Here is a 15,305-nt window from a genome sequence, read left to right on the forward strand (position 1 = left end):
TTTCTTACATATTAGGAGTATGAGCCTACAAAAACTTACCTGCTTAATTTTAAATATTTGAAACGCCATTATCTTCAACGGACCTGTCTGCATGATTCAGTTCATATAAAGGAGTTTTTGCAGGACTTGGTCCTTTGGGGAAATTTCACAATTTGGGGCTATTTAGTACTGCTTTGTGCAGCCTGTCTGAAAACTATCACAGCCAGCAGGTGTCACCGTTGTTGCAGAAATTGCTACAGGGTGAAAGTGCCAGGAGAGAAGAGAAAAGAGCACTTGTCTGAATCTTTGAGGAAAACTTTGTGCTTAGAAGTTGCTGTCTCCACCAGCTGAGCTATCAGTTCCTTGATTTCTGAGAGCCAGCATTTATGGCAGGAGATGCTGGCTCAAACTAGCCAGGAACTGGCAGAACAGCAAGGAAGCCCAGCTTTTAGTACCTTGTTTTTGGCAGCTGTCTATATTTAGGATTAGCCTGATGTTTTATTTATATTTTAAAACAAAGCTTAAAAGCTAGCAGGTTTGTAAGGCTCATTGTTTTCTTACTGAGGGAGTATGGTACAATAAATACAGCTGTGATGGGTGAACAAGGAAGCATCACTTATGTGACTAGGAGTCCTCAGACCTGACAATCATGTCCTTTTTCTGTACCACGTAACGTCCCTTAAAAATAACCTTGGCAAAATATGGTTTAACTCCTTGCTGTGTTCTTTTATTCCAGGAAATGGCTGACAAACAGATTGCTGCCCTGCCCCGGGACAGCTGTCCTGTGAGAATCCGGAATAGGTGTGTCCTGACATCCCGTCCTCGAGGTGTGAAACAGCGCTGGCGGCTTAGTCGAATTGTCTTCCGCCACCTGGCTGACCATGGTCAGTTGTCTGGGATACAGAGAGCTATGTGGTAAATCACCGCCAGGACTTCTTTGTTAGAAAGAGAAACAGACTGGGCCCAGTTCATGCTTTCCAGGAATTACAGCAAAATTGTTTTTGCTTCTATGTCCAGCATAGGTGTTATAGCAAGGAATAGAAGCAGTGATCCCACTACAGTTCAGTCTTAAGGGCCCTGACAATTGCCAGATGGCAGAGAAAGGGGCAGGAGAAAGCATGAATGCATTGAGCCAGTCTGTATGAGACAGCTTTACTTTGATGCAGAATTGCTACCTTCTTATTAAAGACAAAGCTGAAATTTGTAATGAGGAACATTAAAAACAGATATAGCACAAGGATGGTTTACTCCTTGCATTGTGATCGTTGTGCACTTTTCTCTGTAAGTTTGATCAGAAGCAACAAAAACAATCATACAATGTAGCATGGAAGTACTCTTGCTAAATGCAAAGTCATAAGCCAACTGCTGAGTCCAAGTTGGCGTGAGGTTTGTGTGCGCCTCCTGATACGGATAGTCAGAAGCTGTGCAAGTGTGCCCTACAGATTAACTAGTGGACAAATAGCCCATCAAGCTAGATCAAAGCTGATACTTCTCACAGCATGCTTGTAGTTACAGAGCTGGGTATGGTGGCTCAACTTGGTAACGAACAATTTGGTGCTAGGCCTCACTCACTAATCAAGTCATTTAATTTTTCTGTGGCTTAATTCTCTTCAACATTTGTCTAAGGCTTCAGTCAGGGAACATTACATAGGTCTCCTCAAGTGCAGTGTTGTTTTTGTACAGACATGGAATAGAGTCAAGTGTGCTGCCTTTCTAATCTTTCCCATTCCTTCCTGTAATCAACAGTGTAATGGAGAAGCATACTCAGTTCCCCTCTTTCAGTGGCCTGTATAAAAGAATACACCATTTTGAAGGGAGCTACATTAGTGAAGTGAGTTGGAGCCTAATTTTCCTTATAACACTTGGAAAGCAACGTAGGCAATTAATTTGGCAGTCACCCCTCCATTCAGGGAGATTGAGGGGGGTAATGAAGGGTGGAGGGGGTTTGTGATTATCTCTTCCGCATTTGATATGCCTACTGTCACTTGACTAAATGATGGCACATTATATCCTTTTCCCCATGTACAAATTTAAGATTTTTCTCTAGGACTCCTAGCAATGCACACTTACCACAAACTCCCCCACAAACCTTGCTTCTCATGTATTTCCTGGACCATCGTGGCTACAACACCCCATCCCTTAGACCAAAAGCAGCCCCTTATTGATGCCAGCCTGAGGTCAATCAACCTGGGGCTCCATAGCCTGAATGGAAAAGTCAGCAATGTAGTAGGCTACGATAGCCTCACGTTTACAGTCATAGCAATCTAAATATTTAGTGTTTGGTACTGTACATTCCCTACAAGACCTAAAAGGTAGAGGGTAGTTACATTTTATTTTGCTAGGCCTGGAATTGGTTTGGCATCTTGCTCTTCATGTGGTGGCTAATTGTGCCTCAGCCTGCTGGATACTGATAAAATCAAAGACTGCTGGCCAGAAGCAGCCACTGGTTAAGTCTCTTGTACACAAATTCTCCTAGGCGCACACAGTCAGTCTCTGGACTAGCAGTGGGTACATGCCATATGGTGCTGACAGACATGTGGCTCCCTGGTCTAATTCATGGCACTTTACAGAAGGTGCCATGAGTTAGACCAACCCTCTTGACCCAACAGACATTTGTTGTTTGCTGCACTGGAGGTGGGGAGGGGAGCTGTGATCCATCTGCCTCCACTACAATGCAGGCTGGGTAAACTCCAGCCCAAGCTCCCTCCCCTCCCATCGTGCAAACAGCACTGGAGGCAGAACTGGCTATCAGCCCAGCCACCCAATCAGACAGAAGTTAATGAAGGGGTTCCACTTTAGAATTCCTACATCTGAACACTTACATAATGAGGGTTCATTTGTCCTGTGATCAGGGACTCTTAAAGCGCTCTGCAGCTGTGCGCTTCTGGAAGGGCATGACTGTAGAGCACTTGCAAGGGGCTGATCACATGACAAATGTAACTTCTGTCTCTGCCCATAAAGAAGTGTGCGCTAATCAGGCTTTCTACAGAGCTCTTACCATTGCACTTCAGCCTGAAACAGTGTCAATACCAACAGATCAGAGCTGTTTTTCAGTTCACCTAGTAGATGTTTTGTTGCAAGACAGAGGTTCCTCTTCTACCATTACATTTTCATCATACATGCAGACATGCCTGTCCTTTTGGAGCATGTGAGAACATTTTCTTCAGCATGTAGAAAAATTACTTAGGCTGCAGCTGTTACAAGAGGGCTAGGAACTAGACTAGAGAACAGCAGACACTTTGAGTTTAACCAACAACTTACTTTTATTTTCCTTTGTAATGGTTGCATGTTGTCAGTTTCTCAGATGAACAAAAAAATAGTGAAATGCTCTTGGAGGCCATGGAAAGACAAATACCCTGTACTCTTCAGGAAAGAGGGTCCCACTTGATTGAGGGAAATGGGTTTTAAGCATACTTTATTTAAATTTCTCCAGCCTGAAATCAAAAACAGCTAAGTGTCTTTGCTTGGAAGTAGGTTATGTAAACAATGCACTTATAAGACATGCCCTCTGCAGCACAGCAAGTCCCATAGGAAGATCCATATTAAGGCCCTCTTTGGAGTAGTATCAAATATCCATTGGTATGTCCCCTTTAGATTGTTTTTCTCTACTCTCAACCCAGGCCTTATTAATGGTTCTTTTCATGTCATCATCCCCCTCTGAATACATCTTTTTCAGAAGGTTCATCAGCCCTTCGCCAGGGTCTGAAGTGTCATATGCAGCCTTCCTGCAAGACAAAAGGGATGGGTATGAAATAGACTTGTCATTTCTCTGCTAAATTTGAAATGCTTTTAACAATTCTTTTGCAAAAGGATCAGCAATATATAGGACTTTGCCTCTGGTTTTACAAATTGACAGGATATAGTCCCACACTATCATACAGACTCGGAACCTCTAAAAAGAATAGCAAGGTGAAAGCTCTAGTAGGTTTAATGGAATAAACTAAAATCTTGGAGCTGTCCCTCATTAAAGAGAACAGCTTCGTAGTAAGAGTTAGGGTTGGAAGTGTTTAAACTTCATAGAGATGTAACAATTTATTACTGGACCTAGGGAGTGCCACAACCCATGTTTGCTTTTGCTACAAAAGCTGTGCAAGTGATTGTTTCCAGCCTCCTAAGTGAAAATTGCATGGTGTCCCCCTTCCTAAAACAGAGACAGGTCTGTACCACCTTAATAGATCATGTTTGTGACACCATTGGATTGGCTCCTTAAGGTAAGTTTCACTGAGTACTTTTCACAGCTGAAGTAGTCAAGTGACAAGAACCTAAATTAATTTTTTTTGGTCCCACAGATGTTACTAAAATCATACACGTCTGAAATACATAGGATGGAGAAAACCCACCCAATAGCTACATAGCTACTCCCCTTAACCTGCCTTCAAAACTCTTTGGCCACACCACCAACTAGCTAGTTTAAAGTAATGGACTGAACCATGCTCTAAGACAGAAAGGAGTAACTTCTCCACATGGGGAGCCCCATCTCTGAAAGCTGAGCACTAGTCTGACAGTAAAATCATCCTAGGTAATTTCTAAAGTGACTTGGTCCTGCACACATTAGAGATTTATAGATTGACACTTTGCATGGGAGCCAGCGCAAATCTTTGCAGGACTGCCAATGGTGCACTACTGCACTGCAGAGACAGTTTCAATAGCTATTTCTAATCCTCTATAATAGTTTGCTTTGCTTATGTCTTTGTCATTCCATCTCTCACACTGAAAAAAATCATATTTGCGCTCACTTTTCTGGACTTTTAATGATTTATTTCAATTAGTTATGGTATACTCTTGGTATCCGAGCAAAAATAGTCTTTTAACACCCTTACTTTAACCCATAACACCCTTACCAAGGTGAAGCCGTGAAAAGACGGCAACTGAATGCAGAAAGAATGGCAAGAGTAGGACAAAATGAAATAAGTGAGCAAAGAGGATGTCATAGAAGAGATGCAATAGAAAGGCAAAGGGTTCACAGAGACCATAGAAGACAGGCTGAAAGAGTAGACAATAATAGATTCACTGAAGATGAGACTGAGGAACATAGTTGTGGATTGATGAATGTGGTGTTCCACTTTTGTAACTCTTTAAACTTCCAAGCTGAAAGACTATCAGATGGCCAATTCCGGAGTTGCTGCCATAACAGTAAAGTGATTCTGCCTCCAATAAGACCATTTTCAGAGTATTTGCAGGATTTGATGATGAATCAGAAAAACGAGCATTACTAGAAGTTTAAAACAAGCATTCGATCATACAACAGTGCAGTCTGTTGAGCAAAGATCATTGTGATGAGATGTATGATTCACGGACCGTGTGGAGGACTGAATCCAAATGCACTGTGCATAGAAAATCATCGATGTCTGAAGACATACCAAAGGAGTTTAGAGAGAAGACACTTGGAAATGGTGACGGCTACCCATTGTATAGAAGAACAGGCAGAACAGCTCAAGTTGGTAATGGCACAGTAACAGAAACGTGGTACCATGTAACAAGTAGCCTATTTTTGACAGGTTTTTATGCTAGTAATCTATTTCTTCATAGGCTGTATTAATATAAGCTCTGCCAACAGATCAAGGTAAATGATTCTTCCCCTCTAATCAACACTGGTGTAGCCACACCTGGAGTACTGGTGTCCAGTTTTGAGCCGCCCACTACAGAAAGGATGTGGACAAATTGGCAAGGGCAGCAAAAAATGGTGAGGGGGCTGGGCCACATGACTTCTAAGGAGAGGCTGAGGGAACTGGGCTTATTTAGTCTGGAGAAGAGAAGACTGAGAGGGGATTTAATAACAGCCTTCAACCACCTGAAGGGTGGTTCCAAAGAGAATGAAGCTAGACTGTTCTCAGTGGTGGCAGATGACAGAACAAAAAACAATGGGCTCAAGTTGCAGCAAGGGAAGTTTAGGTTGGATATTAGGAAAAAATGTTCTCACTAGGAGGGTAGTAAAGCACTGGATAAGGTTATCCAAAGAGGTAGTGAAATCTCCATCCTTGGAGGTTTCTAAGACCTGGCTAAACAAAGCCTTGGGTGGAAGGATCCATCTGGTTAGGGAATGGTCCTGCTTTGAGCAGGGAGTTAGACTAGATCATAGTTTCTCAACCTGTGGTATGTGTACCCCTGGGGGTACACGAGACATGCAGGGGGTACACTGGTACCCCAACACACTCTGTCTCACCCTCTTTTCCTCTCAAAACAATGGCAAAAAAATTGGTGCTAAATTCTCCAGTAACAATTTGGTGTGTTGTGCTTTGTGCAGCACTAGGTTCAGCCCTCCTAGCTTTGGCCAACATCACCTCTAGCCCAGGTCCATACTTAAGTTATGCACCTCTGGTGTAAAAGGTGGCAACCCACCCTACCCACACCAGATGAGACATCTGTCCTATCACGGCCTTACATACAAAGCCCTTCTTCCAACATATGGCACACATTAGTCTAAGTATAAAATCCCCTGGAAAATAGTGTTGGGGTATTTATTAAAATTTTCAGAAGTTAAGGGGTACTTGCTACTTAAAAGGTTGAGAAGCACTGAACTAGATGACCTAGTCCCAGGATGTTTTTCTCCCCCTGTACTTGGCCTTGGTGAGGCCACAGCTGAAGTATTGCGTCATTTCAGGCTCCACAATTCAAAAAGGATGTAGAGAAGCTTGAGAGAGTCCGGAGAAGAACCACGCACATGATCAAAGGTCAGGAAAGCAGACCTTATGATGACAGACTGAGTGCCATGGGGCTCTTTAGCCTGGAAAATTGCAGGCTCAGGGATGATCTGATGGCAACCAATAAGTTTATCAGCGGTGACCACCAGTATCTGGGGGAACGTTTGTTCACCAGAGCGCCCCAAGGGATGACAAGGTTGAACAGTCATAAACTACTACAAGACCGTTTCAGGCTGGACATAAGGAAGAATTTCTTTACTGTCCAAGCCCCCAAGGTCTGGAACAGCCTGCCATCGGAGGTAGTTCAAGCGCCTACATTAAACACCTTCAAGAGCAAATTGGATGCTTATCTTGCTGGGATCCTATGACCCCATTTGACTTCCTGCCCTTTGGGCAGGGGGCTGGACTCAATCTTCTGAGGTCCCTTCCAGCCCTAATGTCTATAAAATCTATGAACCTCCTGAGGTCCCTTCCAATGCTCACTTTCTATGATTCTATGAACCCAACCCCTTAAGCAGTATATTATGTCATTTCCCTCTACAGATGGGTCCAGAGGGGAAGGTAGTTTTGTTCTGAATCCAAGTGTTGTAGTTAAGACCAATCCCTACAGGAAGCTTCAGATGACCTTACTGGTGTTGACAGGTTCTGAGGGACTGCCATCAGGTAATTTTTTTTTAGTTCTTTGTTATAAGGCTTCAAGGTAGAGCCAGAAGGGAAGGACATATAAGAAGAGCTATATACATATACATATACATATATGAGTATCGTGATGAAATCCATGATTCTGATGCAGATTCCCAGCTAAATTCTTCAACAACAGTAATGCAATCAAGGGTGGCAGAACTTTAGCAATGTAAAGCAAATTAATTCAAATGGTACTAGTTGTGAGTGGGTAAGAAATCTCCATCTCAACTCTAGCAACAAACCTACATGCTAGTTCCCTAGATCAACACTTCTCATGTTGTATTTTGGAGATGACATAGTACATAATCAGCTTGTTTGGGTGATATTAATGCAATTTCCGTAGAAGGTAGTGGAATAAATACACTCACTCTTTATCTTTGCTTTCTTTTTCCACTCGAGTAAGGCATTCCCATTTGTCTTCCTGTTTCTTCTTACATAACACAAGGATCATGTCTGTCTTGATCTGCAAAAAGAAAGTAAATTTAAGTTAAAAGGGCAAGAAATGAATTAAAGGTATTTATAGCAGATGTTGGTTGCATCCACAACAATTCGGGTAACAGAACGATTTGTTATAAGCTCCTGGTTCTGGATGCTCCTAACTTCCTGAAATGTTTTATGTTTAAGCTAACTTTTTCTAGCTAGTACATATTTTTAAATCTGTATTAAGCATTGACCTTGGGGGTACAAAGGATAATTTGTTTTGAATCATTTAAAGAGAGGCACAATTCTGTGGAACAGCACTCAGTTAAAAAACTGGAGACAAAAATACTCTTTACAAATTCTAGAACCCTTATTGTAGGAACAGACTGGTCCAAGGTATTTGGCATGCTGAAAGCATCCAGTCCTGTCTAATAAATAACCTCTATTTTTACCTTTTCAAAGGAGCCAGACCAGTCAATTTTAATTTTTTCTCCCTGGTGGTTTGCAAACAACATACACCAATCATAATCTGGAAAAAGCAGTTAGTGATCCTTAAGTGGGGTGGCACAAGATCTTTTAAAGGGTGCTATTGCATCTGGCTCCCATGCAAGAGGACAAGTGCTCACTCCTTCCCCAACCCAGCACCCACAACTGCTCATCTGGACACTCCCACTGCTGCCTCTCTGGAAGCCCGCTTAACAGTTGCCCCTGCACTCCAGGCTGCTGATGGATGGGGAGGCTGTGCTTTTTAGCTTGGTTCATTCCCTGGCTCCTCCGTGGTCTGTGGAGTTTTGGAGTTCTGAGGACACAGCCAGAAAGGGTTTTGTATGGAGGTGTCTCTTCTTTCCCAATGAGTAAAGTGTGCATGTGTGTTAAAGTTAATATGCAAAGTTTCTGGGTTCTTTAATGTATTAGTTATTTATCTCTGACTAGTTAAACTTGAAACCTGAGTGTGGGTAGAGCTCTATGAAACAACATGTTGAAAGTCCTGGGGAGATTTAGAGGATGAGTCAGAGTTTGAACTGTTCAAGGCATATGGCAGCTACACTGCAGTGTCCCACTTCTGCAAAGGGGAACAAGTCAGCACATACACTCCAGTGGGGCTCTGGGGCTAGGGACAGAAATTCCACACAAACTGGTATAAGTGACTGGAAACCAGTTCAAATCTGTAACACAACAGAAGTTCAGTGCACATAAACTACTTTCAAAACTGCTGAAACCAGTTTAAGATAAACCTGGATGGATGTCATATCAGACTTATCTGATTTAGGTTAAATCAGTTTATTGAACTTCTGTTCCAGACCCTCTCCAGGTTCAAATTAACCCACAGTCCTCCAACTTCGCATGATGCTTTGCACCTCCCTGCAACCCCTACCTTACCCCCAATTCCCTTGTAGGGTGGATGGACTAGCCTTTGCCCAAGCTGTATGCTCCAGCTGAGCAGGGAGGTGTTCTCTAGTGCCCCCTGGCTTCTGGCCTGGGCCACTGCAGGCATGTGGCTGCATTTCCAGAATCAAAAGCAAATGTCTGTTCACTTGCTTATCAGTTCAATCTATGCAGCTTACACTAACCTGCAAAGACTGAACTGATTCAGTTTAGGGCTTTTTGACTGTTTGTCCTTAGCCCTAAAGGCAAGGATGCTGCCTGGACACTATTCAGATTCAATGGGTTTACAAGCCTATGAGATCCAAACCTTGAATCCAAACTCAGCAGGCTCACCAAAAGGAGACTGACCAAGTCTAAGCCATCACCCAACTATGGTGAAGCAATATAGGTGGGTTACTTTTGCATAGTTTATGTATATTTGTGACAAATACAGAGGAGATACAATTCTGAACTGCTCTGGGGAAAGGGAGAAAGCAGGGAAATCAGCACATAATACCATTACATCACAACCTTCTAGCTCAAAGGAATTTGAGAACTCATGAATTCTGAGGTCTTTTTCCCCAGCTATTTTCAGTTCTGGACAGTAGATCACGACCAGTGATTCCCAAATTGGGTACTGCAAGATCATTTTAAGGATCTGCGCAAGGAGGTAAGAGCTTGCTTCCTCTCCACTCCCCACTAGATTAGGGTGCTGTTAAATTCAGAAGTTACAGAAACCAGGAGGGGAGTCTCAAATGTAAAAAAATATTTGAGAACCCCTGGGTTAGCGTGAACTTTTGTAAGTGCCATCTCAGACAAATCAGCAATGCAAGAGAAACATCCCTCTAACCCTTTCTTTCAAAACCATCAGCACCAGTTACTTGTGGGTATCTACCTGCACAGCTTATGCTCACAACATCATATCATGTTGCAACCCAGCCTGTGGATTCAGCCATCACTGCACTTTTTTTCTCAATGCAAAAAGACAAAAAATGCCATTTTCAAGAATATGCAAATTCTGGTTTTAAATTACAGGAAAATGAAGTTACCCAGTGCTGTCAATGCACCTGTCTAGACCTCTGCACTTCTAGTTCATGCCCCAAACCCACTTTTAATCTAATCTGTATCTCATTTACTATTCCATTGTTTTGTGATAAGCATGAGTGACCTAAGAGTTCAATACAGCTACTAGTGAATTCAGGAGAGACCTTATTTGAACTGATTTTTTCCAGGGATGCCAAGTTAGTTTCTGCCTTCTTTCTGTGGCACTACAAGCAAGGCCCATAAATTCAGCTGCAACCTTGATCTACGTTCTGCAGCCAGACCCCGGCATTCTGCAGCAAACAGAACACTCTGCTGTAGCTCCAAATTAATTCAATTAAAACCTCACTGTTTTAAAAATGTAAAATTAAAAGGAGCATTATCACTTTGGTATATACTTAATGTTAAATTCAATTTACTTTACATTGCCTATACTTTTAACACATTAATTGTGGATCACTACCATATGTTATATATGTCATATAGGCAGGTGTGCAGGGGGTGTGCAAGGCATTTGGCACTTATCATGGTATTGATCTGAGTTTGTAGATAGACACATCAGCTATATATTAAAATAATCAGTACTGAAATAGGTAATGAAATTGTCATCCTTAACTTTCAAACCAAGCAGACCATCCAGATGAATTGGGCAGGTATGGCTCTAGCTATTGTTTCAGGCTGTATACAAACTTAAGCCACGTACAGGCATTCAGTTTCTATTAAGAGAATCACCATTCTCCTGGCAGAAACCAAAAGTGTGCAGATGTTTAAACTTCTTTCAGAGCATAAAAAGGCCACTTGGGGAAAAATAACAGAACTACAATAGATAGAAATCATCCCCAAGGCGAGTTTCTCCTGGGAGAAAGAATGCCTGCATACTTTCCCCCAGTTAACTCTTCTTGGAGATCAGGAAGAGCAGAGGTAGGATAAAGGCTCCTGTGCCTTCCAGAGACCAGTCACCCCAGCCTGGAGAACACGCAGGGTACAGCTGCTACCACCTCTCCCATGAACCAGGAGGGAAGCCAGCTGTTTCCCCAAATGAGAAGTTTGCAGGGACTTTGCTGCACAGCTCCCTGTGCTTGGCTGCCAGGCACTGGAGCAATGCAACCCCTAGCCTATTTGCCACACCAGAGTTCCTGGTGTGAGAAGCAGGCAGGAGGCTTTGCTCTAATTCTATAGTCATCTGGGAACAGGACAACTGGAGCAGCCCATGCTTTCCCCAGACTGGGATCACCTTGGTCACAAGGAACAGGGAAGAAGGGGCAGATGAAGACTGAACATTTGTACTGCTCTCTCTTTCTTCTGTAACTTTTCCTTTGCTAAAACTGAATGTTTCTATGTAATCTTCCCAAGCAAGCCAAGATTTTTTTTTTCAAAATGTGAAGACTAGATACTTGGGGTGAAAATGTTAAAGGGATTCAGAAGCCTAAAGATGAAAGCAGGTTTCTAATGGAATATTCAAAAGCACTAATGCAGGTTAGGCACTTAATTCCCACTGGTTTTCCTTGAAAATTGTACTAGACAACATCCTTAATGTTTTGTATTCTGCAGCCACAGAACATGTGAAGTCATGATGAGAGCAAGCAAGATGGTTTATGGTTAGAGTGATTCTGTAAGGCTGAACTAGAGAATTCTGCTGAGCCATGAAACAAAGTCTCAGATGAGGAAGGGGTCTAATTCAGTCATGCCAAGCCTTTTCACCCTGTGGGCTGGATGGGCAGTGCCAGGTCCCTCTGTGGACTGGATATGGTTGATAGGCCAGATCTGGCTGCAGGGGGTTGTGCAGCCCAACATTGATCCATCTGCCTGGGGCAGTGATGGTGGCAGGGTTGCTCCAATTTGGAAGCATGGGGAGGAAAAGATGGACAAAGTGACCCCAATCCATATGTGCATGGGGGAGGGAGAGACAGAACATCTCTGATCCAGATACACGGTGTGGGGGGCAGCCCGGTCCCAATTCCAATCTGGATGTGTGCTGGGGAAAAGAGGGAAGAATGGCTCTGACCCAGATGTGTGCCTAGGGGAGGGGAGGGTAGCAGTCCAGCCCTGATCCAGATGTGTGGGAGGGACAGGGTGGAGCAGCCCCAATCCAAACAAATGGGAGGAGGGGCAGCCGCCTAGTCGAATCTGGGCATGCAACTTGGGGAGGGAGGGGGGTCCTGGTGCCCCTTCACTGCAATGGCCCAAGTGAGGCTGGAGCTAACTGCATGAAGCTTCCACCTCTCCCTGCTGCCAAATTTCCCTGGCCCATGGGCGAGCCCTATATGCTGGATGTCATGGTTCCATGGGCTGGATTTAGCCGTGGGCTGGAGGTAGAGCACCCTGATCTAAACAAATACCTTTCTTGAACTGCCATCCACAGAAATGGGTTTCAGCAGGTTGTTGAATGTCATGGAGTAATTCCGTCCATTCAAATGTTTCACCAACAAATCAAATGACCTAGAATGGAGAAAGAGTACATCTGTATGCCCCCATCATCATACACAACATGTAAAATGACATTTAAACAATACAGAGAGGAGAATATTTGTTTTTCCTGGGATTTTCTCATCTCCAGCTTGGTACAAGATTGTACAAATCCTTGGAAAAATAATTATCTAGAAGGTATAAGAAAATAAGAGTAGTCCCATTCAGGGTTCTTTTTCTTACAGCTCTGTCACACCAACTTTTTGCAGAACCTGGACAAATAACAGCTCTGTTTCAGAACCCCGACCAAGTGTTATGAGTCTTAGTTAGAATTTGTAAAATGTTTTGAGATTCTCTGAGAAGAACTACACACATACATACCACTATGTACTAAAGACAACAGACCATTTTATATTTTGACCCAGAGGAGTGTTCAACAAAACAAGCCCCTTCATCTGAGATGCAGCTTTTCCAAATGTGTTTTCTGGCTGGCACAGCAGAAGTCTGGACTCACCTCTCTGAGAAATGCACTTGCACATTCTCAGCTGGGAGCTTGTGGACACCATTTAAAGTGATGTAAATCTTCACAAACTTATCTGACTGGTCCCAACCTGCAAGAGAAAAGGACAAGTAGGTTTCTTTCAGCCTTCCTCCACCAGTTCATGACCTGCTTTCCCTGAAGCAAGTACAGTATACCACAATAGATAATGCTCTGCTGCAACTATCTTCAGATAGCTGGGGAAAGACACCATGCGGAGCATAAATGGAACAGAAGCAACAAGGTTAGGAACACAATTATCAGCTAAGTTCTTTGGTTCCTCTGGTTCTTCACAGAGAACCAGGGCAGCTCTGCCTGACTGAGCAGGAAAGGATGGAGAGGATCAGAGCTGGGTGGCTGGTTTGACTAGTCTACCTGGCTGCTTCAAAGACCCACTGCTGGAATGGGGGACGCTGGATAACAAAATATGCCGGCTAATTGAGCGGCCCCAGCCACTGCTTCTCCTGCCCGCGTCTGGGGCGTCCCATCACTGCCACTCCTACAGGCCCCGAGGGCCCGTGGGACAGGGGGGCGGGCCCCGCACAGTCTGTTATGCCCCTAGGCTGTGAGAGCTCAGCAGTGCAAGCTGCTTTGCCCTGAGCCATGGGGGCTCAGAGAAACCAGAAATGCCATGGTGGGCACTTCCAGTTTCACTTTATCTTATAAGCCGGCATGCCAGTTAGTAGAGCATGCTGGCTTGTAAGATACCTGTTAACAGAATTCTACTGTAATTCAGGAAAGCATCTCAATGCTTCACAGGAGCAACCGCTGCGTAACATATCCTGCCCCCCCGCTACAGGCTGGGCTTATTTTGCTTGGGGCTAGGAAGAGAGATGAGGAATTCCAGAAACTCTGTCCTCCCCTCTTCTAAACATCCCACACTTAAAACCTCACGTTCCATACTGGGCAGTTATTGCCCCTATATTTTAAAAGATGCAAACATACAAACTGAGCATGACCTCCCTCTGTCACCTTCATGATTACACAATTATAATGCATTAACCACTGGTTGGCACTAACAGTGCCCTCAGTTCTGTTAAAACATGTATTTTCTCAGCAGGAATTTGGAAGAACAATCTTACCATAATTGTTGATTTTCACAGTATATCCTCCAGCTGGTGGTTTCTCTTCCTCTACTGCATCACCTTTGGGCTTGGGTCCTGGCTGGTTCTTGATTTCTGTCTCTATCTTATGCTCTTCTGCCATCAGGACATCCTGAATTCTTTTTCTTGTGGCTTTGTTCAACAGCTCTTTAACCTCTTCCAAGTCTTTCTGTAGCTGGGTTTAAGAATAAAAGACCATATATGTGCATTGGATAACATGCTGTTTCACCTGAGGCAAACTGTTGAGCCCCTTCACTCATCAAGTGTCCAAAAGAAATAAAGCACCTGCATACGTATCCTCCAGCAGCCTCTAAAGCAGCTCTAAATATAAATTTAGGTTACCATGTAGACCCAAGTTTTGCTGAACTCACAAAAGCAGCTGGAGAATACAGACCTGCTACAAATACTTGGACTAGTTTCAATCCCTTATCCCCAGGTTAGCAGAACTGAGAAGCGGACAAATTTTAGAGGTGATATTTTTCTGTCCTTTAACATAAAAAAATGAAAGTTATCTTGTTGAGTCTGCATTTTTTCTAGCAAGACCTCATACAGCCATATTTTAGATTTTGGCTGAGCAATGCTTTATGTATGTTTTGCCTTTGCAAGTCCAATTACTCCGGCCTAACAGAATCATATGTAATACCTTCAAGAAACTTGTCGTGGCACAGCTGATCCATTTCACCGGGTGAAGCAAATGTTGCCCCTTTTCCTGCCCTTGGTGGCAGGCACAAGAGGCGATGTGATCTCCCCACTTTCCCCACCCAAGCAGACCCGCATTCCAGACCTGGCTGAGCAGGGAAAGCAGGGAATGACTTTTCCTCATCCAGCCAGATCCACATCCTGGATCTTACTAAGAGAAAGCAAAACAGAGGTAATCGATAGAGGTAGACCAATATATCAGTGCCATATCAGATTGGCACTGATAAAAGGAAAATTAACATTATTGGCTATCAGCTTTTTTTGGCTGGTGTAGCTGACAACATGTACTGATAAATAAAATATGCCTTCTGGTCCGGGCCCCAATGCCACATGCATCCACAGTGTAGCCAGGCAGTGTGGAGAGCAGCTCCCTGCAAGTAAGTCTATGGAGAGAAAGGCGGGGGGGGGGGGAAGAAAAAGAGATCAAGG

General features: G+C 43.6%; 2 protein-coding genes across 2 annotated transcripts in view; one reads left to right on the plus strand and one right to left on the minus strand.

Annotated features, from left to right (window-relative positions):
- Positions 1-1,233, plus strand: part of MRPS14 (mitochondrial ribosomal protein S14) — an 8,702-nt gene extending 7,469 nt beyond the window's left edge. Inside the window, exon 3 of the mRNA XM_019501850.1 lies at positions 716-1,233. Within this exon, the coding sequence (XP_019357395.1) occupies positions 716-898 (183 nt within the window). The 3' untranslated portion in view covers positions 899-1,233. The remainder of the gene's footprint in view (positions 1-715) is intronic.
- A 1,984-nt stretch (positions 1,234-3,217) lies between these two features.
- CACYBP (calcyclin binding protein) overlaps positions 3,218-15,305 on the minus strand; it is a 15,097-nt gene continuing 3,009 nt past the window's right edge. The window contains exons 2-6 of the mRNA XM_019501849.1: positions 14,157-14,352; positions 13,051-13,147; positions 12,470-12,569; positions 7,673-7,767; positions 3,218-3,704 (exon numbers count right to left, since the gene is read on the minus strand). Of these exons, the coding sequence (XP_019357394.1) occupies positions 3,545-3,704; positions 7,673-7,767; positions 12,470-12,569; positions 13,051-13,147; positions 14,157-14,352 (648 nt within the window). The 3' untranslated portion in view covers positions 3,218-3,544. The remainder of the gene's footprint in view (positions 3,705-7,672; positions 7,768-12,469; positions 12,570-13,050; positions 13,148-14,156; positions 14,353-15,305) is intronic.

Source organism: Gavialis gangeticus, unplaced genomic scaffold, assembly GCF_001723915.1.
Source record: "Gavialis gangeticus isolate Ggan-Ray unplaced genomic scaffold, GavGan_comp1, whole genome shotgun sequence".
Taxonomy (NCBI): Eukaryota; Metazoa; Chordata; order Crocodylia; family Gavialidae; genus Gavialis; species Gavialis gangeticus.